A 23,094-nucleotide genomic window follows, 5' to 3' on the forward strand; every position below is an offset into this window, starting at 1 on the left:
GAAACTGATTTTGCAAAATAAATCAAACTCGGGACACTCAGCATCCCCACTGTCACCGGGGTATTTTCTTTCCCGTCGCTCAAGTTTTAAATTTCTCTGCATTTAAGAGCAAAGCACCTTTAGCTAGCTGATGAACAAATGCTAGCAGATTTAAATCCAGCAGTCAGGTTTTAAGAAGCAAGAAAATCCTGAACAAACTATCCTCAGTGTCCCTTTAAGGAAATTCAGCATTTGATAAGAGTGGCCGCTAACATGGAAATGGAATAATCCAGCTTCCGTGCAATGCCAACAAATCGTTCACACTAAGCAAGTTTTTGCCAAGAACATAAATCTCGGCCTCTCTGGACAACAAACATAGCTGTTATCTGGAAGAGAGGCACTGCTCGGTCCAATGATAAAGTAATGTAGTCCAAGACAAATTTATTGCAAACAAAAGTTTGCCATTCATGGCCAATTCCTTGTTGAATCTTAAAGTCCTTGGCAGCAAGTCAAGTAAAGTACGTGTACAGTACTCCTTAACCACTAAGCTGAACCTATGCCTCCTCACTTAAAAGCCACATCGGAACAGCACATTTGAGCCACAAAAGCAGCACACTCGTTCCAGCCGACACCCAAACACGCAGAAAGGCAAGTGCGTTACAGCTTAAGCCCCAAGCTCAAAGCCAAGGCAGAAGCAATAAGCTAGAGCAATCAAAGGTTAGTCAGGAAATTCAGGCACGGTTCCAGAACTGCATAAAGCAGTGCCGAAATTCAGAAAGAAAGGGTAAAGAGACTTGTATGCCGAAGCAAGAAAAGGAAATTGACTCACTTTAGAGACCCCGGGGCACTGAGTACTCGCTGGAGATTGCCGTCCGCTCCTAGGTTCAGACAACCGCCGTCAGGGTGGGACATTACCATGGAGTCAGAGATGTCTCCGAAGACGGAGGATGTCATGACAGATGATGTCATGACAGATGACGCCAAGTCACTGTTGGCGTCATCCTCCGCCATGACAGGCAGCGAGGGCAACGAAGCATCCATTGGTGCGGCGCAAGCATATAATAGTTCTTGCGGAGTGGCAGTCTTACGACGCGCCTGTGAATGCAAGTACGAGGAATGCGAATGTGAATGCAAGATAATCTCTATGAACTGTAGCGTTCTTTGAAGCTCTGGTGTCTCTTGTATGAACTCTGCTCAAGATACTGGATCTGAAGCACTACTGCTGCGGCACATATGCCAATGCTTACAAAAGCTATTTTCTTCTATCTGAAAAGCTTTTTTTCGCACAACATTTCACTATTCAGAGTATTTGAACACACATATCACTTAAAAAATTAAAAATTTTGTTGTCATTTGAATTCACGGCCAAACAAATTGCAAATTTTTACATTTTTTGCATTGGGTAACTAATTTGTTTCACGGTGATATTGATTGCCAGTGCAAGGCGCAAGTGCATGCCCGGAAAGCTAAGTATAGCTACCTTTCAGTGCCTATACTGGTTTTCATCACTGCGATATACAAGAGATGCGACCAACATGGAAAAGGGGCTTGTGAAGAATAGCGGAAAAGGTGAAGCTGTGGCACGTGTGTGCCGCTGGGGATTTCACATTGGCTGCATTCCCTTACACTGTATGCAATTTTTTATTCGAATCGGGAAACTGTTCCGAATCACAGCTAGAAGAGAAAAAAAAAGTATATGTCAGGAAAAGAAGCCTCAGAGCCAGCCTGCACAACTGTATCACCTAAAGCATGACTCACTCTCTCTGTGGCAGTTTCTTTTTCACGCCTACTGTTTGCGACAGTGTTCTGCACCATCACTGTCATTGCAGCATGGTGAAACTGACATATACAGGCTAAGCGGGCTACGTCTCAACCAGAACACTGCGGTTGGTCAGGCATTTCATTTATGCAAGCATTAAGTCACACTGTCATTATTTTTTTCACTTAACTACACCATTCCTGGAATTACACCCATGCTGCATCATTCGCTCTCCCACCTTATTAAATGCCCTACATGGCCCAAAAGCATCGTAAAAAAATGATGATTTTTAACTTATTTTACGAGACAAAGGCGCAGCAAATGCGAACGTCGCAAATGTAAAGCTATTACCGCTTGCACTTTGACACTACCATGATGATGGGAAAAATGTGTGCAATGGTTCCATTTCTCTTTATGGTTGTCTGTTGTACTATCTGAACTTGTAGTTGGAACTATGCAAAAGTATTATATTTGACTCGCAACGAATTATAATTTGTATGCATTTTTAAACCAAAAATTTGATATTCACATATCAATGACATACATCTATGCATATATACTGTATTTTGCCACACTGAAAAATGTACCCAGGGCTCAATGAAATTCTCAAATACTTTCAGCCCCGGAGAATATTTGAATCTATAGGCTGGAAAAAATGCTCAAAATGTTTTTTCGTCTTGTAAACACTAGACACAACATACTTTATGTTCATAACGTCACAAGCCTGAGCACTTTGGCAACAATCATGTTACCTCATGCGTTCTTTTTTCTATTAAAGTTGCACCATAAACAGTGGCGCATTACAGATGCTCTGTATTTCCAAGTAAGCACAGAGTTTGCATGTGCGGCAATTGCCACTGTGTGCCACAAAGTGATGTGAAGTGACATTAAATGAGAAACGACCTTATTTCAAACACACATAACTGCCCTACTTCCAGTTCAGGAATCAAAACAACTGGTGCTTCACCAGCAGCATATGCGGCAAGCTTGGCACTGTTCCCTACCTTGCTCTTTGAGAAAGTCGCTGTCGTGCACTGCGACTGCGTATCTGAGGTAGACCTGTTCCAAGAGAAGTGCAAGAAAGTGGTGTCAGCCATGTTTTCCAAATGTTAACTTTGCACTTGTGCCATAGGGATCACAAAGGCATTGCTGAAGTATTTCTTAGCTTTAATGATGATAGAGACAAACGACAAATTATAGCATATAAAAAGGAAAAGTGAGGGTTTGAATTTTAACACAAGAGGTCATGGTCACTTATGGCTGCAACAACAGTGCTGTCTTAAGGAGCACACCCAAATGCACCCACATAAATGAAAGCCTTTTCTGCAGAAATTATAACTTGTTTATTGATAGCAATATAACGAACAGGTAAAAATTTTTAAAATAATTTGATACAGCCCAAATTCGTACTGTAAAATTTTATGAAAAAAAAATGGCTTGTGTTCAACGTGGCTTGAACCTAGTTAGAGCGAAAGCTCTGTCAAGCACGGTCTCCACTGTCTCATATCAAACGTCAAGGTCAAGGGTCAATGTCAGGCACCCAATGGCCATAGTCATAGGATCACATGGTCATCCTACCACAGCTTGGACCATACCACCGCGCAGTTAAGTTTGGTTCGACCTTGTGAGGCATTGAAGGTCATTGTTGATGTGGCGCCCACTGTCTCAAATCAAGGGTCAAGGTCAGGTACCCAATGGTCATAGTCATATAATCACATGGTCATACTACCATAGCTTGGGCCATACCACCATGCATTTAAGTTTGATTCGACCTTGTGAGGCATTGAAGGTCATTGTTGATGTGGCACCGTCTCAAATTAAGGGTCAAGGTCAGGTACCCAATGGCCATAGTCATATAATCACATGGTCATCCTACCACAGCTTGGGCCATACCACCATGCAGTTAAGTTTGGTTCGACCTTGTGAGGCATTGAAGGTCATTGTTGATGTGGCGCCCACTGTCTCAAATCAAGGGTCAAGGTCGGTACCCAATGGTCATAGTCATGTGATCAAGTGGCCATACTACCATAGCTTGGGCCATACCACCACACTGTTCAAGTTCGGTTTGACCTTGCGAGGCATTGAAGGTCACCGTCTCATCCACATTGAAATTGGAAGTTGTGCCCTGAGGAATAAAGCTCTCGCTCTAAAATTTGTGAGAAATAGCGCAGTTTAGTCAGTGAAAGAAGACCAACTGGGAGAGACCTTTTCCGAAGTTTTAGCGCAGTTCCGAAGCCGCTCGCGGTGATTGAGGAGGACACAAAAAAATTTAGCGCCAAACGCATTAGGTTGGCTTCCCCACACAGCACCACCAGCACACTGCGGCGGAAAATCAGACGCCAGCTAGGGTGGCTTGCATGCATTACAGCGGTGCTGCGTGAAAAATGGGGCGCCAAGATGAAAGCTGTAGCCCTTATCACCAGCTTTGTGCCAGTTGACGTGAGCACAGGATGGCTGCTCAAAGGCTACAACCAACCATGCCGCTGGTTCCGGCACTACTGACAGACGAGAGAGGGGCATAAGGGGTGCAGCTATATCTCCTGTGGCGGTGTTGGCAAGTGAGATAAAGCATAACCCACCATGGTGTAAATAGTTAAATACCTACTGCACTGCCACTAGTCACTCATGTAGACAGGTAAAGCCTGCCGCCTGCCATCCGAGCATGCGCAGCTTTGAGCTCGGCAGTATCATATATTATATAAGTTTTTTGGCAAACCACGTTTGATATATAAAGTAAGAATTGCATGCATTAGTAAAATATACTTAGGAACAGTTCACTATAGCCAATAATTTACAATATCTGTGTTCTTTATATGAGGGTTTGACTATGAAGAAAAACAAGCAGCACTTACATGTCGGTAGGTGAAGTTGACCTTGTGCTTGGGACACTATCTGCAATAGTAGGTAAGCAGGTAAAAAAAAAAAGAAGATTGCCAAAGTGATCCAGGCAGTGCCTTCCCAACGGTAGCAGCTACTGCCGCTTATATACACATTATGTGCATCTCTAACTACTTCATCTTTGAACTTATTCACCGCTTAGTTTCCCAATTTAGGCACACCTTTATGTCTGCCTTCAAGCATTAAGATAAAGCCCTGTACAGTGGCATTTTCACTAGCACAGCCATGCAAGATTAATGCATGGCACTAATAGTTTCAAGGTGCTAACAGTCTCTTCTAGCAATGTAGCTGATAAATAATAACAATGAAATAATGAAAGGATCAATTAGATGTACACGCCTTGGAAGTAAGTCCCTGAAGAAACATAAGTTATGCCTCATTTTGAACAAGTAATATGCACCCACATTAAAACAAAAAAATGCATCATTTCCCTTGAATGAAGTTAGAGCAAGCCTTGCATGCTTAATTGAAACCGGCATGTAACAGTTATTTGCTTAGATTTATATGAGGCAACACTCGCAATCTCCCGCACACTGCACATCATCTGGCTAAACCCTCAACATGATCTAGCCCAACCATGGCAGCACTATGCAATGCAAGAAAGGTACATTAAGCTGCTCCATGGATAATTTCCCAGACTTCCTTTTAAATTATTTATTTAGAATACCTTACAGGCTCCTGTATGGAGCATTAAGTAAGATATGGTTTATGGGGTTTAACGTCTCAAAGTGACTCCGGCTATGAGGGACACCATAGTGAAGGGCTCCGGGTGGTTGCGACTAATTGAGGTTCTTTAACGCGCACCGACATCGCACAGTACACTGCCCTCTTAACATTTTGCCTCCATCGAAATATGATCGCCGTGGCAGAGATTGAACCCGCGTCTTTCGGGTCAGCAGCCGAGCACCAGAACCACCGAGCAAACGTGGCGGCTCGTATCAAGTAAAAGAAAACACGATATCTGTTGCTAAAGTTGCCTTAGGTTACAATGAAGCAATGGTCACAGAGAAAACCTTTGTTCCTCCTAAGATTCGGAGCCCCTTTGTCAGTAGATGATGCATGTGCAGTAGCATAACTCATCCCGGTGTGGCTCGAGAAGCACAGCTTGGTGCAAGAGCACCTACCCGGTTCCTCGGACCAGCTGGGAGGTGCTACCGGTTCCAGCTGCATCTGGTTCATTGTGTGCTGCAGCAGGTTCTGGTGAATGGCATTGTTGGCCTCCACCTGCTCCAGCCTGGCCTCCAGCTCCTGGACCACAGCCTTGCTCTGTGCTGCTTGAAGGCTCTGGGAGGAAGGCATCGCAGGCACCAAATTTAAGTGCTATAGTGAAAACCCATAATACTAAACTCCGAAGGTAATAGGAATTTTTAATGATGCATAGTTCTAACTACGGGGGGAAGGTCACGGTGAAATGGTAAAAATGGTTAAGCTAATGCTCCGTGTGGGTCAGCACATGGCAATGTTCTCCGCACATTATCAACTGCTAGAACTGCTACAACAAGCCTTCCATTTTGCAAACTACAGTAAAAAGGATGCCGGTGACTTTTTCCTGGCAACTGGAAGTAGAAATAACTCAATGCATGCTTCGACATGGCTGTGAAAAAACTACAGGAAAACCAGCATGGACTTCTCTCTGAAGCTTGGAGAGCATGTTAGTGATGAGATGTTTCAATTAGTTTGGACAATGCATTTTCACTTTGCCGTATTCATGCTGCAGAGTCGCAATACAGCACAGCTGCAATATATTGCAAAGTATTATAATTTGCTGCCCCATTATACTCCACAGACATGAACATACGGACTGGTACGAACAAGAGGTATCTATCAGATAAATAAGAGAATGCAAAAAAAACTTTCCATTCTTTTCAAGGACTGCCCTTGATTGGAACAACCTCACTAACAAAGGGCTGAAGCTGTAACCAACATTCCTCACAAAACATATATGTATGGCATCCTCAGCTGTGCACACTGCAATTCAAACCATGTTGACCATTGGCAACACGCTTGCTTGTTGCACCAGTGTTTGCAACCTTGGTGAAAGTAGATTCCACTGCACCTGGTTGATGGCCATGTGCAGCAGCTTGTCGACAAGATAGCGCGCCTTCGAGTCCACCATCCCGTCGAGAATGGAGTCCACCTCGAGGCAGTCCGTGTCCTCCTTGGTCTCTTCAACCTGCAGGATATTCGCCTGACACTCGCGGATGTTCTCGTTCAGGTAGTCGAGGTTGGCACGCATGTTCTCAATCAGGTCCTCGAGGTCTCTGATGTCCCGCTGGTCCTGCGCAAGGGGACGTTGCAAGGCAGAAGTGTCAGTGGCAGTAGCAAAGATTTCTTTCGGTGTGTCTTGTTCCAGTTTGGTGTGTTATTTTTCCAGCAGGGTCAAAGACAACTAGTGGTGACAACTTGAATGCAAAGGCAAGATAATTAGGCAAGCTAGCAAGAAGCTATACTTGGATTTCAAAAGAATTACAATAGCAGGGACAAAGAAAGATAGGAATACAAGCACTTAGTGAGACTTTCGTCCTCTTTTCTCTTTTTCTGCTTGAGATGTACAAAAGACCGAAGTTGTAAAAAATCGCATGTTCCCAATTAAGTACCCGACTGAATACTGTGTACTGCTTACGAAACGCTTCCAAAGAGTGCATGACTGTCCTTTGTTTCAACATTAGCAAGACCAACCTTGATGCGGCATACATAGAACAGTTGTTTGGTTTAGGTTTATGGGGGTCTAACGTCCCAAAGCGACTCGGGCTATGAGAGACTCTGTAGTGAAGGGCTCCGGGAATTTTGACCACCTGGGGTTTTTTAACATGCACTGACATCGCGTAATACACGAGCCTCTAGAATTTCGCCTCCATCGAAATTTGACTGCCGCGGCTGGGATCGAACCCGCGTCTTTCGAGCCAGCAGCCGAGCGCCATAACTACTCAGCCTCCGCGGCGGCTCCGTAGAACAGTTGCGTATTGCTACCCATTTCTGTTGGATATGTAGGCTGCTTGCTACATGTGGACAAATGGAAACTCATTCTGACGCCACATCATGCACACGGATGGCAGTATGAAGGTGAATTAATTTGCCTGAAGGTAAAAAAAAAATGCTTACTTTCCCGGCTCTCAATGCTCTGTCTCGTTTCCGCACAGTTTTCTCCAGGTAGCGTGTCAGTTTCTCTCGTTCCTGAAGGAAGATGGAAGATTCAGGCTTGCCTCAAATACACGCATGCAGCTCCTCATAAAGCATAAGGAGCTGTCAAAATACTATTCCAGTACGTACTGAAACGCGTTTCAACTATGCTTTAGAAACGCGCAGAAGGTGCTTGAATGACAACAGCAAAACTTTACCGTGAAGGGTTACTGGCTCCATAATACCAAAATGGCATCACAATAAAGTGCACAAAATAAAAAATATACCATATGAGTAAAAATATGAAGAGAAATTCTCGCACTGCTGCTGAAGACCAGCAACAGTGCACTGCGCTCGACAGTTGCTCGGCAGTTGCTCAAAAACGCGGTGAGAGATTTTTCCTCGCCAAAGTACTTACCATGAGTGAGCGCTCCATATCTCTCTCCAATGTGTAGACACTTTGCTTCGTCAAGACCAGCTTGTCAATCTGTCCATGGAAGAAAGCAGAGTTGTTTCCCCTTCCTAGCAATTTGTGACCTCATATACTGCAAGAAAGACGAGCTTACGTTCTTCTCAAGCGTCTGCCACTTCTGCTTAGCGACCTTCGGAGAAATGGCCAATGCCTTTCTTGGAGCTGCAACAATAAAAAATTAAAGCAGAAGCATAAGGAAACAAGTCCTTGACAGAGCCGCAGTAGAAGCTACAAACTGCCGTTGCACATTCAGTCAGGATGACTCAGAAGGGAGCCCGACAGAGATTGATAGAACTGGCAAAAACCGCGCTAAACAATGAATTTTAATATAAGTACAGAGGATAGAAGAACATGGACCACACTTCAGCTGTTCAAGTCTGCTGATGCACTACTTATTGAAAAATAATAAATGTTTGATGCATATGCAAGTAATATTTAGTTTTGCCCTTTTGCATAGAGGCAGCAGACATTTCCACATTCCTGTTCCGCAATGTGACGGAAGAGTTTGAATGCAGAAACATGGTCCACATTATTCATTCCACGACTGTACATGTGGACAGAAATGAAGGCAACAACAACAAAGTCTTTTGCGCTGTGATAATGTATGAAATCGATTTACCCTCAGTTTATTACTGGTGTTCTAATGACAATATCCACATCAAGAAATGCTGTTGTGTGGTTAACATTTTTCACGTGCAATTCTGTCAGTGCAGTTAAGAAAAATTGTGGGAACATTCCAGACTTTGCCTGAAAAGCCACATTCTCAAGCTCCACTTGAAAAGGCATTAAGCTGGCATTACGTGATGAAGGAAGAACAAAAAGACAAGCTGCATACCGATTATTATACAGACACCGTCCCCTACGCAGGTCATGAGTTTTACCATCTGGAATTCTAGCACGCTTAAACCTGGATCTAATGAAGCTCCACGCAGCAACTTGGCCGGAGGTTTTAAAGGTCCCCGAAGCCATGCCACCTCCACTAAACGCATCTTTGAAGTTCATGCAGTTTCACCTTGGTTTTGCGCGGCCACACGTCCCGCGACGCGCTGAGACATGGGTCGTGCCAGGCGGCGCAGTGCAGCCATCTCCTCATGCCGTCGCTTGAGTACTGTCTCTTTGGTCCGGTTCTGGGCCTCGAGGGACCGGATGCGGTTCTCCTGCTGCCTGCTCTCCTTGAGCATCTGTGCCATCTGTCGGTTGCGGCGCTTCTCCGCTTCCTGGTGCCTCCTGCTCTCTTCCTTCATCTTGGTCACCAGCGCCACCTACATAACCAAAAAAAAAAGAAATGGGCTTCGGAAGACTGTGCCAAATGTACAGGCACTGCAGTCAGGTGCTACTGTCTACCTCGACCAGACAGAGCCACAGACTTACTGCTTTATGTACTGCTTTATGTCTTGATGCCCTCGTTGGTGTGTTAAACGACTTGCTCATTTTACACGAGCTTCAGCTCATTTCAGTTTCAAAGCCAGGCAGTCCTTCTAGGCAACCATCACAAACTGTTGTACTATTGTCAAGAGCGGTAAATTCAGCAGAAGCACCGTTTCCTTCCTACAGAAAGCAGCACTTATTTGTGCATACGGAAACTGACTTGGCTGACTGTAGCTATGCGACTATCAAGAAAAGGTTTCTTTTGAAGACTTGTAGACGAACAATTACTTGGGATCCCATCACTGGAGTCCTAGCTATTGTATGTATGTTCACATGTGCAGCTATGAACAAAAAAAAAACAGTTCCCTAAATAAATTTTTAATAAAACACTATCGCACACTACCAACAACCCTCCTGTAAGCTGTCTATCGATTTAAACTTTCGCTTTCACATGGAGAGCTGAAGTCTGTTATTCTGGTTTAGGGATGAAACAAAAAACCATTGGCAAGACCTTTTTATCGAACCGCCAACTTCCAAACAAGTACAACTTTGTACTGAGGCCATGCTCTGCTGCACACCAACACCGCTACACCTTTACTCAAAATGACCTACATATTTCTGGATTTCTCAAATAACCTATTCTGTGTTTTCCGAGGCTCAGTTGACATAATGGAGCAAGGGCAGCTTGGCCAAATAGCCTCACAGGTAGTGTTTGTTCAACTTAAGGTGGGGCCAATATCAATTTTTTCACGCATTTCACTGCAGAGAAGTAAAGCACCAGGTCAGGGGAACGCTTGTACCCACTGAAAACCTATCCACACCTGGCAGCAGTGGGGACTGAATCCACCCTGCCTGTTCTCAAGTGTAAAGCTGGGCAAAATGAGGTGAATTCACCAGTAGCCAGCTGTGTAAGTGCTGACCTTGTTCTTTTTCATGTCGGCCACCTCCTGCTTGAGCTTGCGGACCTGCCGCTCGTACTCGGCCTGGTTCTTCATGAGCTGTGCATGCTCGCGCTTAGCCGACTGCATTTTCTTCAATTCCCCCTGCAGGTGGCTCAGCTTGCGCTCGAAATCGTTCTTGATCTTGCGAACTTTCTCCTCGGAATCTTTCGATGTGCCTGCAGAGCCTGCACAGATGCACAGAGCGGTTGCATGTCAGTTCTCTTAAGCACTTCACACCAGCTCGCAGCAAGTAACATGAGCAGCTGGGCTACTTGGTATTCATTTCCAAGTGTTACGTCAGTGCATTCTTTGTGCTAGTCACAACAAATATTGGGAAAAGACCTCGCATGCGGAAAATACAGAGAAATGTTTATTGGATAAGGTGATGAACAGCTAGGCCTCTGCAAGGATTGCATGGAAAAACGAAAGCTGCTGTTCTTGGCAGAATTTTTTTGTGGTTGACAGCGAAGGTTATAGGGTCAAAGTCAAGCCTTTACAGGATGAAATTATGGGCGAAAAAATGAAAAACACAGTACATACACCGACCATCAACAGGCTGATTTCTTACACAATGAAATTTAAGGGGAAGACGAGGAATCCTTCAAAACACTTGACATAAAAAAAACCAAGCATACAATGATGGTTTTGCACGCCCCTCAAAATTTTCCATCGGACTAGTTATATTTCTCTGTGTGTAAAATAAATGTTGGTTGGTAGTCGGTGCAATGATCCCGCATTATCAATGCCTGTTGTATGTCGTATCGCCTGAACATTAATCACCAACATCATCCGCCTGACTATGTCCAATGAAGGACAAAGGCCTCTTCCTTATCCCTCTGATTAACCTTGTCTTGTGTCAGCTGTGGCCACATTATCCTTGCGAACTTCTTAATCTCATCTATCCATTTAACTTTCTGCTGCCCCCTGCGATACTTGCCTTCTCTTGGAATCCACTCCGTTACCCTTAAGGACCAGCAGTTATCTTGACTTCGCATTACATGACCTGCCCAAGCCATTTCTTCTTGATTTCGACTAGGATGTCATTAACCCGCGTTAATTCCCTCACCCACTCTGCCCGCTTCTGCTCTCTTAACGTTACACCTATCATTTTCCTTTCCATAGCTCACTGCGTTGTCCTTAACTTAAGCTGAACCCTTTTCGTTAGCCTCCACGTTTCTGTCCCGTAGGTGATTACCGGTAAGATTAAGCTGTTGTACACTTTCCTCTTGAGGGAAATTGGTAAACTGCCACTCATGATCTGAGAGAACTATAACAAAGAAAGGAAAAAGAATATGTAGAGTACTGAGGTAATCTCCATGGCATTAATCCTAAAGCAGTGCGATACACAGGATAAGTGGAAGAAACAAGAGACGACACTCTTTATTCCCAAATGTTCCCAATCCATGCGTCTGAATACCTCTTGTAAACAGGCAGTGAATAGCACTGGAGAGATCATGTCTTCCTGCCCGACACCCTTCACTATAATCAAGCCATTTCTTGCACCTCTCCTGCCCTTCCCAGCTCACTACCTTTTCTGCCTATCCCAGCTCCTGCTGGTCATGTAGGTTCCTGCCAGACTGTGCCATGTCGTGGAGGCTCTGGGAAGTATGCGCAGTGCTGCAGCCTGGGCGACTTAACACATGGGGCTCCAGCTGAAACATGGCACATTGTGAATAACTGGTAACTAAATGAGGCACCTACACTACTCCCATTAGAAAGCACATGGCCTGACGGGCAGCAATCAAACTCTGTTGCGTTGTGAAGACTTCAGGTTGACGTAATGCAAGCTCCTACATCGCGAATAACTGGTGAATGAGGTGACCACGCTGCTCCCATTGGAAGGCAGATGATCCGACAGGCATCGAAAAAAAAAAAAGTGGACAGATGATTACGATAGTTGGAAGTGCGAAGTTTGAGCGCAGCCCTTCAGAAGAGTATTGTGCTTATCTAACTGCCACCCTTCGGGACCTTCCTGTGGCAACCACCTTCCGATTGTCCATTCTTCCACTCTCGCCGTGGCACGTAGCGTTTTACTCTGCTACTACCTGCCAGCATGCCACCTGTCACGCCTACACGCTCCACCCGTGTCGTAGTCATCGGCGCCGACGCTGATGACTACGACATGGAACACAGGAACGAGCGCCTCAGAGCTCCAGCCTGATATAAGAGGCACTGGTTGGTGCTTGCCCTGCACTTTATATCTGTAGCCTCCCGAGCTGTTAAGATCAAAATATGCGTTGCCAGCTAGCAAAAGCCTTCTTGATGCGCTCACAATAGAGACTTTTAGCAGAGCGGGCCAGCGGACGAGAGAGGGCGCCAGTTTGCATGCGCAGAATGCTCAGGCGGCCAGTGGGTTTGCGGCGCTCCCCGTTCGCCCGCTCATCAGGTCTTCCCAGCGGAGAGTGCCCAGCGAGTGAGCGTCATCGAGGACTAACATGGTGGCCTCCAGTGCGAATGTTGCCGCGTCGGCGTCATCGAGCACGGACGCGGTGCAAGCACGCCTGCAATCAAAGAAGCCGCGCAAATGTTTTAGCACGCAAGAAGATCTTTGCCTTCTGCGGGAAATGGCTGCGACAACGCCATTGTGGGACGAGCTCGAGTGGGTGAGCTTGCGGCGTGGGGCTTCGGCTTGACATGACCATCACAAACCCAAACGTTTTTTTTATCACAACATACTTCTTTAAATTGGATTGTAAGGACCAATAATGTTTAAGTATATACGAGAAACACAAATAATGCCTTCATTTAGCAATTTTAGTACAGTAACAGCAAGCGCGATTCATATTCGTTTCAGCGTAACTTCGCTTTTCACCAATAGGTGGGGCTGCACTGCGCTTCGCACTACTACGCTCATTCGGGCATTTGAGACGCTGCGCTAAAACTCTTTACTCGCCGTACATTCTGCTGGTGCTCCGCTGGGGAACTACCAGAGCGGAACATAAATGCGCTCAGCTAAAAGTCTCTGATGTCTGGTCAAAGCAAAAGTTCCAACCCCTCCATCGCAACTCACTCATGTTGGCGAGGATGCGGTCTCGTTCGACTTCCGTCTCACGGATCTTCTGTTGGAGTTGCATCAGTTTCTCTTCGTAGTGCATGCGCATGGTCTGCAGCCTGCGCTGGCTCTGCTCCAGCTGGTCGATCAGCTTCTGCTTGAACGAGATCTCGGTGGTGAGATTTGCCAGGTCCTTGCCTATTGTCTCTGCAAGAATACACAACACACGACAAATGGACAGTTAAGTGAACCAAAATAAAAAGGGATAGTACAGATATAAATCAAAAGCTTCCTCTTAGAAGACGGCAAATGATCCACCTTCTGCCAGAGGCAGAAAACTAAGCGGCCACTTTGTGTTGCACACTTCACTTCAAATCAGTGCGCAGAGAAGCTTCTCTAAGGAAATACTGCTTGTAAGGGCATCAAAGAGTCCACGGAATTTCTTCCATTACACTGATAATGAGGTACCAAATTGGGCCAGTGTGAGCTATGTGACCACAAATCTACAGAAAGATGGGATCAGTAAAGTAACATAAGGAGATGCGTTTTCACAGCAAAGTTGTCATACTATATATTCAACATTAGGAATCTGCCATGGTGGAGCAGGCTTTAGTTGCCCTTTCGTTACTCCACGGCTGTGATCATGCGTAGAGTGAGGTGGGACAAGACTGCAGTTTCTCTCTCTTGGCCCTAAATTCAATGGAAAACTACACCACAAGATAAATAATATGGTTGAACAGGAAAGCCAGAAAGTAATTTTCAAGAAACGAAGAACATGAAAGTGAAGGAGTGGATCAAAGAAACCATACCATTGGAAGTGAAACAAACTAAGTAATTTTAAGTGATGTGGAATAATAAATAAACCTTCAGTCAGTGTGGAAGTATGCTGCTGTACCAGTTTATATTAGCAGTTAAAAACCAGAAGTTTTTAGTTCGAACGACGCTGCGACAATCCAAACTAGAGAAAAGGTCAACCTTACTGTGCCATTCACGAATACCACTTGTTAAACGGCTACCTTTATTACGAGACGTTGCTTCAAGAGAATGAATGCAGGCTTGGAAATGGCAGCTGAAAGAACTGCACACTCACCATCTTCTTCCAGCTCTTCAGCTTCCGATTCAGAGCTCTCGTTGTTGCCACTGATCTCTGCAGTGTCCTCATCGGCATCAGACTTCTTTTCGTCATCCTCTTCCTCTCTGAGTAAAACAAAAACAGACAATATATACATACATAGCTGCACCCCTGTTTTGCTGCGGCTGTTTTGAAGCGAAAAGCTTCATTGCTAGTCAACACCGCTCTTCGCGCGAGCCGGCATATGTCTGGAGCACGAGTGACGTCACACACCGCGCAGGTGGCCGCCGCCAACTCAGTCGCCTGACGCCTGACCTTTCGCTGCTGCTGCTGACCACTGCACGTAGCGCAGGTGGCCAGTGCCACGCGCTATGAGTCATATTTCTCTCTCTCTCTCGCTCCCTAGCAACTACTGCCCCATCCAAATTTCAATTTTCTCTTTCTCTCCCTCCTTTATCCCTTCCTTTACAGGGAGATGGTTACTGTGCCATTTCCTTTCCTCAAAAACCAAACAAAACAAGTGAGCCAACAGCGGCGTTCATAGAGTTCATTGCAAAGACCATTCATTTTCACGAAAGGAAAGGCGCACAACTGGCTCCGTGGGTCCATGGAGACTTCAATAACGCTTTCGCTTTGTATATCCTGGATTAGCTGGGCTAATCCACATTAATTTTTTTGTATAATCTAAAGCGGAATATGAACTAGGGGCAAAGCTGGCCAATGTCACTCTACCACACACACCTGCAGGTGGAATAATACGTACTTGCTGGCCTTAGACGACAGGTGCTTGGTCTTGCGCTTGAGGTTCTCCACGTCCTTCTTGGCTTCCGCAAGGACGTCCTCGACGCTGGTCTCCTCAACGTCGCCGCTAATATCGTAGGCGCCACTCACGGCGACTGTTGCACCCGGAGACATTGAGAGGCGGGTCTGGTACCGCTGGAGCTGCTTGCGCTGTTGGGCGCACACTTCTTCAGACTCCATAAGCTTGGTCCTGCACACAATGACAGCGTTGCAACCACCCTGTGAGCCATACGTCTGCAGCAAGACAGTTTTGTCAAACGACCCTCAGAAATTGCAGTAAGGCAGTGCGCAAACCAAAATAAGGAAAACAAGTATCTAGTGTTGCAGCTGTGCACCAATGCCCAAGGATTTAAAATCATGCAGCATTACTAAGCAGCGTAAATAAAGCAGTGCTCTCCGTAATGCTTATGTCCAGCTTTGGTCAAAAGTCTTGAGGCCTCAAAGTTTAAACTAAGAGCGTAGGTTTGCAGTTGTTGCAAACCTCGACTGCAAGCCTTAAGTTCCAAACCTCCCTTTCAGATACAACATTTCCGTTGCAAACATCAGCAGGAACAAAATGATTAAATCACCATAATTATCCTGAAAGTTAAAATCTAATAAAGAATGAAGTTCTGCTGATGCCTCATCATGCTCACTACCCCATCTGCTTGAGTAAGCTAGCACGTCAAGCATGGCGGCTCTCGCAACAATGCATTCACACCCTTCTTTGGGAACAGTCACAGTACTGGAGTCTTGAAATTAATTTTAGCAGTAGTGGCAGAAAACTGGTTTAGATTAGAACAACGCTCAACATCCATTCTGGAGGCCTGCTCTTGTTGCAATACTGAGCCATCTAAGAACGAAAGTTTGAAGAACAAAAGAATGATGAACAAAGCAGCACAGCACCTGCCAATCATGTAGGGCTGCATGCAACTTGTGGGAAGGGTTATCACAGCAGGTGTGCTATTGTGCGCAGAGGCAGCACCATTGAGATTAGTCACTGAGTTGGCATTTATTGAATAAGTGGTAATGTTCGAGTGAAGAAAACACGAAGTACTATCAGGCACTGAATTGCAACAGCCACCTTTGATGTCAATGAACGTACATTTGGAGCAAGTGGCGCTTATTTAAAAAATAAGTATTTTCTCCATTTGTATTAAGTTCCTTATAGAAATTTTTTTATATAAATACATGGAATTTTAAATTTTCTGTTACAGAAAATTAGCGGCCTTACCCATAAGTGCCAGACAGCACTACTCAAAAGCAAACCTTGTTGCGTTGGACTTGTGCTGAACTTTTGACAAGGCTGTATCAAACAAATCTTGTGCCCTTTGTAAGGTCAGCTCAAAGCGTGCCTATATTGGGTAACTTGTGATATTAGCAGCAACCAGAAACGTATAGCAGCAAGCGATTCCGTTGCAATAGGCACCTTTGAGCACTAGTAGCCGTAAGCCTTTGGGTGTGAGCCCGAGGTTAAAAAAAACAATATTGTGGCTAAATAACATGCATAAGCAGTAGCAGTGGCTACATGGTGGCACAAAATATACAAGCTTCCCAAGCTTCCCTTACTTAGAGCAGCAGCAGCAAAACACATGGTTATAAACATTATTTTCAACACACTTCGAAAGTAGTAATAAAATAATCAAAATGCCTACCCATTTTTGATGGCATCTGGAAGCAGCCAATAAAGGCTGTTTCCATTTGACTTCATTATCATCCAAACGGGTGAAATTTTTGATACTGCACCTGTTTCATAGATTTTGTTGCCAGGCACTAGTTCATTTGTCAGCCATCTCGGAGTTTGTAACTTAAAAAGAGTTTACGCTTCTGCCCACAGGCACCACGACAGTCCGCTAACTTCAGAGTTTTGGCCCATTCAGAGCACTTAATTTCAATTCATGGACTCAACGGGAAGTACCAAACTGGTCAGACAAAACAGCTCAGATTCAAATATCCTGTGATGCTATCAGGCCACGGGAGTGTATGAGCCAGTGAATTTTTTTTCTTTCACCATTCATCCTTCCTTCCTTTAACAAAGTGATATCCCTTTCTGCATACTATAGCTCCAAGGTTCGAGGTCTCTCCCTTTGCCACAGGAATAGCACGCAAACCTGCACAGCATACCTGAGCTCTTCAACCTCTTTGAGGTAGCCCTGAATGAGATTTTTGACGTCGTCCCTGGTGTCCGAGTCCCCGCGGCCAACCCACGAGCTGGCTGCCTGCTCGGCCAGCAACTCTGTGTTCTTGACTGTCAGCCGCTCCACCGTTTCCTGCAGGGCCTTGATGCGTGTGCGGAAATTGTTGTTCTCTGTCTGGAGCATGGTGTTCTCGTAGAACATGTCGTTCACTTGCTCCGTGCCATCTTCTCCAACCAGACGCTTGCCCTGCAACAGGGGAAACACAGGCCAGGCCGAATGGGGACATCAGTGAGCAAGGCACTCTCCCACAGTTAAAAGTTCATGTAACACAGTGTTACATGAACACAGTGCTACATAAACACAGTGCTACATAAACACAGTGCTACATAAACACAGTGCTACATAAACACAGTGCTACATAAACACAGTGCTACATGAACACAGTGCTACATGAACACTGTGCTACATGAATCGTGTTACATGTAACATAGTTCATGTAACATAGTTCATGTAACATAGTTCATGTAACATAGTTTATGTAACACAGCAAAAATTTTATCGCTGTCTTTGCAGGCAACCTCAAATAGTTAGGCACGTCTTGCATGCAAGAAATAAATTTCCTTGCCACAGTCATGTGTCATAAACTTCTGATAATGAATGTATGTGTAGGAAACTTGTTTTTTTTTCCCCTCTTGATCACAACTACAGGGAATGTCTGCTGAAAATTTGTCTGCGCTGAAAGTAGACACGCGAGAGGCTCAGGGCAGGATATCCAAGACTGAGAAGAGATAGAGACGACGTAAATAAACAATATCGAAACACTCGCATTAAAGAATACAGTAGTGTGGCTTGGCATTGAAATTCTGGCTTTCACGTTCACAAGAGGAAAACTGATTGCGCTCGCTAAGAAAGGCAAATCTGCACATTTTTACTGCTGATATCAAGTTTTCAGATAGGCAGCTGGGGTTATACTAATATAGCCAGTATTCAGACTGTTTATCGAGCCATATCCGAGGCCACCTGCGAAAAGGTGAAAGAAATAAAAAAGACAATTTCAAACATCAAGCTGTAATAGAAACTTTAAATTTAATTTGCAGGACTGCAGACAAGCATGAAATTGCAATGGAACAGAACACAAACAAGAATGACACCAGGCTTCAACCACTTCTGAGCCTTGCGTAGCGAAGAAAATGAAGAGCAAAACCTTTACCTGTTTGTACTCCATGAGCTCCAACTTCAGCTCCTGGATCTCGTGCCTCAGGGCAGCGATTGTCTGGCTTGACTTGTCCTGGTTCACCGTGATCCTGTTCTTGATGTTCTTGGCTCGATTGGCATATTTGAGGGTATTCAGCGTCTCCATGAAATCTCGGTCGCATGGGGAGACGCAGGCGATCATCAGGGTTCGGCTGGAAAGAGTGACCACACAGCGTCACACGATGCATGCATGTCAGAAAAACGTGTGTGCCATACAGCAATGAGCAAGAAGAAAGCAGTCCGACCAGTGAGCCTGGTAACGTGTTGCAAGCTTGGAAAGATCCAAGCCTTTTACCATGTTCAGAACAGTTGTGCCACAAGAAAATGTAATGCACAAACCTGTTTCCTCCTAGCGAATCCTGAAGTAGCCTAGTCAGCTTGGAGTCTCGGTATGGGACATGCGACACCCTCCTGGATGCGTCCCCCAGGGCCGAGATGACGTTGCCAAGAGCAAGCTATGGCGAGAGACGACAAAAGAAACAAAAGATGGAAATGGAGAGATGCAGTGGTTTATTGGCATTTTACTAACTATGTTGTACAGTTAAACAAAAGAGTCCGAAGTAAGTGAAGCTGCAAGTCTTGGGTGTGCCGAACCTCATGTTTGATAAAAAAAAAATAAGATTTGGAAAACTTCAGTATGTATATGCTATGGTGCATAACTTGAAAGCAGTTGTACTGCATGGGTAAAAATATCTAGCCTTAATGCAACTACCTATATAATGTGCAATGCTAAGAGCCAAGCAAGTTTTAATTATCCATGCACCACAGCTTCTCGTCACCAATGAAGCCTCCTGTAATCTGTGAAACATAAGTTCTAAATTGGGAACCAATATATGGTCCGTAATTTAACATGTTAAGTTGTTTGCTTAAAATGTGCAACTTCAAGACCATAGATCATAAAAAAAAAAGCTTAGAATGAAAACAGACAAGACGGAAGCCAACAGTCACTGAAACCAAGGAGGATAGGGTTTTTTTTAAATTTGCGATGTTCATCAACGGGAGATTAATAGGGCAAATATTTTAAAGAAAATTGATTAGAAAGCAGAAGAAAAAAACCACATGCCGCCGGTGGGATCCGCACCCACGACATTGAAATGCAGCTACTATGGTCAACATCAAACCTGCACCGTTTAGCTTAGCAATCAAATGGCCTAGACAGTGAGCCACCCAGCATGATGCGGACATGCAGGAAATGATTAATTATCAGAATTAATTGATAACACAAGTTTGCCGCGAATATATGGAAACAGCTTATTAAATAACCAGTCAAATGACCAAAAACACTTACAAGGCCGCAATTTATGGATATGCCTTCCTTGGCCCTGTCCCCAGTGGCGCCCGTGCGTTTTAGCCTCTCCGATCCGGCCAGGTCAACAAAGTGAAACTTGGCAGTGAGCGTTTCAAATTCACTCATGGCCGATCCCTCTTCTTCACCGTTGACCTCGGTGATGGTGTTGTCCTCGTCGCCGTCAACTCCATCCAACTGGATGAGACAAGGCAGTGCAGGAATGACTCGCACAAGCACGGACAGGCAGAAGCAAAGAAAAGCACCTGGTGAGGCATGCCAATAGGTATACAGACAATGTTGCTTTCTTAGAGATTGTAGACATTGTTAAAGATGCTTTCCAGTCTGCAAAAGCATGCGCTAGCTGGAGTCTGTCAGGCATGAAAGCTTCTGGATTCAAATGTGTAGCACACCGTGTTCCCTTTTATTTCACACCAACAGCTCATCAGGTTAAAGGTGGGTAGTCACCGAAGAAAAGGTAGCAACAAAGGCATATAGCACATCTTTGCAGCCAGACAGGTTGAAAAAGCACACTCACATTTAGCTGGACAACCCGTTGCTGCTTGATGTGCAGGGTGAAGATTGCATGTGACCTGGATGACTGCACATTCATTTGGGTGCTAGCCGTTGTTCGCGACAGGGCTCCAGATTCAAGGCACTTCATGACCTGCGCACAACCCCCATGTGCAAGTAGAAAGTAGATTAATTCAAAGACTTCAAGGGAGCAGGGATTTTTTTGTTTGAATTATTAGAAGTGCACTTTAATGTGAGCCAAGGCTAAATATGATTTTCTTTATGGATATCTATGCATCAAATAATATTTTGAGATTACTTCTCTAATGGAACTTAGCTGAATGCGTGAGCACAATACAAAATGAAAGGCATAGTTATTTTTCTCAACCAGTAGCCTAGCTCGAACAAGCACTGTGTGGTTAAAAAAAATTTATCAATAATGCGCTGGTTTCTCCAATAGAGTAGACCTTGAGGAAGTGGAACAAACATTTGATTTATTCAGCGGTATAACTATCGAATGGCTAATAAAAACAAAAAAAAACCCTTCCACACCCCAGAAAATTTAACTGGTGAAAAAAACAGGCAATGGTTGTCTGCTTTAGAGCGAAAACTGCGTGGCAATGACTATTTTTCGCAGTTCTGTCATGCTGTGCTGCATGTCCACTATAGCAGAATATGTCCAAAATAGTACGGCCTTCCACGGCCTCCTTCACAGATGTTATGTGGTAACATTGGAGCCGCCTCAAAAGTGGCAGAGTCCATGTAAGGAGGCTTGAACAGGCAAACAACAAGCAGTTCGTGATGAGCACGCATTTCCGGCACACAGAACCATGCAGAAGAAAGCAAGGAGAACGCACATTTGCATCAGAATGGCAAGGCCCCCTTAAAAAAAAAAAAAAGCTGGCAGCTCGGGATTCTCTCAACTGCAACGAAAGCTGAATCAAGTCATCAGATTTTTTTTTTTGGTGAAAATGTTTTGGGAAAAACTTCAGCAATGCTTACAGCAACTGCAAAGCTTTCAGTCATGATTATAGATGATTATGATATTACTTCCTTTAGCAGAAATCCATTTCATCTTGGGTACACCTCGGCACAGCAGACCAACCACTGAAGCAATGTGTTAACCCTAAACCACTGCAAATCACGCTGTCAGCTCAATCCTTTGCTTAGCGCAGCAGAAAGCAAGCAGCCCACCTGATCTACGTTCTGTACAGCCTTTGCCGCCACGCCAACAGTGTAGATCTCGCCCTTTGCATCTTCGTGGATTTTCACGGACCTCCTGCCCTGAATGTCATAATAACAAAGAAAAAAATGCACCGCACTGCAATTGACAGGCTCAAATTTGCGAGGTCGAAAAATATGTCACGACGCTACTGCAACTTACCGGTTCATGCACGTCTTTCCCAGAGCTCAGGAGGTCAAAAATTTCCTCGTTGTACAGCTGCGAGAAAAAAGGAAGTTGCTCGAATGTTCTGACAGCACCCTTTGTGTTTGTGCGTTAACCATTTCCAATGAAGAAGCCAAAATTCTTGCAAATTAATGTAGTCAGTGACAGCTAGGCTGATGAATGGAGCATGACTGCGTACTCACGACCAGAATAAAAAAAAAATACACACCTCCATAAACTGCACGTTGACCTTGAAATCTGGTGGAGGCTTCCCCTGGTCTCGCGCTTCCTGCTGCCGACTGGCGATACCCTGGAAGAGGTGCTCCACTGCCCGTGGAATGATCCCCTGCTCGTGGGCGTTCACGTGGAGGTCGTAGCCGGTTCCCATCGTGTACGTCTTGCCCGAGCCAGTCTGCAAGCGGAAGACCCAGATGGCAGAGTCCGTTGTAAAGACGGGAGCTACAGAGCAAGGTAGCTGCCTCTTTCAGAATGCCCACTTCAACGGTTACATTGAAATGCAGCAATGCTTGAAAAAGAGACATTTTGAATTAAACGAAAATGAGACTTGAATGTGCCCACATCAAGACCATACTGACCCAGTGGTCAAGCAACCTCTTCAAGGAATATGATAGTTGCAACTTAGATATTCATCTGTTATACATAAGCAGTTAAAGCTGCTCTTAAATTAATGGATGGGTCAGCTCTACTCACGGTATGCTTCCAAAAAAAACTGGTTTAACTCACACCAAGGGAAGCCCATTAACAAAGCACATTAACATGCTCCTGTCTCTATGCAATGTTCAGACAGTTCAAATTTTATTTCACTAAACAGTTATTTCTGTGCAACTTCTGCACTGGCTTCAATACAGGTGAATATCAAGATAAACAGATTAAAGTCCTAATACATGACTGACAGCTTTGCCTAGATAGCAATGCATTTTTCTGTTAACAAGGCAAATGGGACCACAGATACGAATCAGGAATAGGGGACACAGGAACACATTCATTGTCCCTACTGTGTTTTTCACAGCAAAAGATGAATATGCTCAGCATCAGCACCTGATTGCAGTCGCTCCAGTGGCACTGCGCACATCTGCACTTTGGTTATCTGTTAAGCATTCGTTAAGCGTAAGCTG

The 23,094-nt window shown here is 44.7% G+C and overlaps 1 protein-coding gene across 6 annotated transcripts in view; it reads right to left on the minus strand.

Annotated features, from left to right (window-relative positions):
* Positions 1 to 23,094, minus strand: part of Klp31E (kinesin-like protein 31E) — a 92,165-nt gene that overhangs the window by 18,973 nt on the left and 50,098 nt on the right. For all 6 annotated transcript variants that reach the window (XR_013309903.1, XR_013309902.1, XM_077643748.1 and 3 more), the window contains exons 4-24: positions 22,188 to 22,370; positions 21,956 to 22,012; positions 21,766 to 21,855; positions 20,597 to 20,725; positions 20,062 to 20,256; positions 19,113 to 19,228; positions 18,730 to 18,925; positions 17,506 to 17,765; positions 15,365 to 15,592; positions 14,620 to 14,726; positions 13,548 to 13,736; positions 10,517 to 10,722; positions 9,241 to 9,490; positions 8,323 to 8,390; positions 8,175 to 8,243; positions 7,739 to 7,810; positions 6,693 to 6,914; positions 5,761 to 5,920; positions 4,591 to 4,630; positions 2,743 to 2,797; positions 809 to 1,074 (exon numbers count right to left, since the gene is read on the minus strand). Coding sequence is in view for 4 of the 6 variants with exons in the window: in XM_077643748.1 (XP_077499874.1) it covers positions 809 to 1,074; positions 2,743 to 2,797; positions 4,591 to 4,630; positions 5,761 to 5,920; positions 6,693 to 6,914; positions 7,739 to 7,810; positions 8,175 to 8,243; positions 8,323 to 8,390; positions 9,241 to 9,490; positions 10,517 to 10,722; positions 13,548 to 13,736; positions 14,620 to 14,726; positions 15,365 to 15,592; positions 17,506 to 17,765; positions 18,730 to 18,925; positions 19,113 to 19,228; positions 20,062 to 20,256; positions 20,597 to 20,725; positions 21,766 to 21,855; positions 21,956 to 22,012; positions 22,188 to 22,370 (3,158 nt within the window). In the remaining 2 variants the exon portion in view is untranslated. The remainder of the gene's footprint in view (positions 1 to 808; positions 1,075 to 2,742; positions 2,798 to 4,590; positions 4,631 to 5,760; positions 5,921 to 6,692; positions 6,915 to 7,738; positions 7,811 to 8,174; positions 8,244 to 8,322; positions 8,391 to 9,240; positions 9,491 to 10,516; positions 10,723 to 13,547; positions 13,737 to 14,619; positions 14,727 to 15,364; positions 15,593 to 17,505; positions 17,766 to 18,729; positions 18,926 to 19,112; positions 19,229 to 20,061; positions 20,257 to 20,596; positions 20,726 to 21,765; positions 21,856 to 21,955; positions 22,013 to 22,187; positions 22,371 to 23,094) is intronic.

Source organism: Amblyomma americanum, chromosome 11, assembly GCF_052857255.1.
Source record: "Amblyomma americanum isolate KBUSLIRL-KWMA chromosome 11, ASM5285725v1, whole genome shotgun sequence".
In the NCBI taxonomy this organism is placed as follows: Eukaryota; Metazoa; Arthropoda; class Arachnida; order Ixodida; family Ixodidae; genus Amblyomma; species Amblyomma americanum.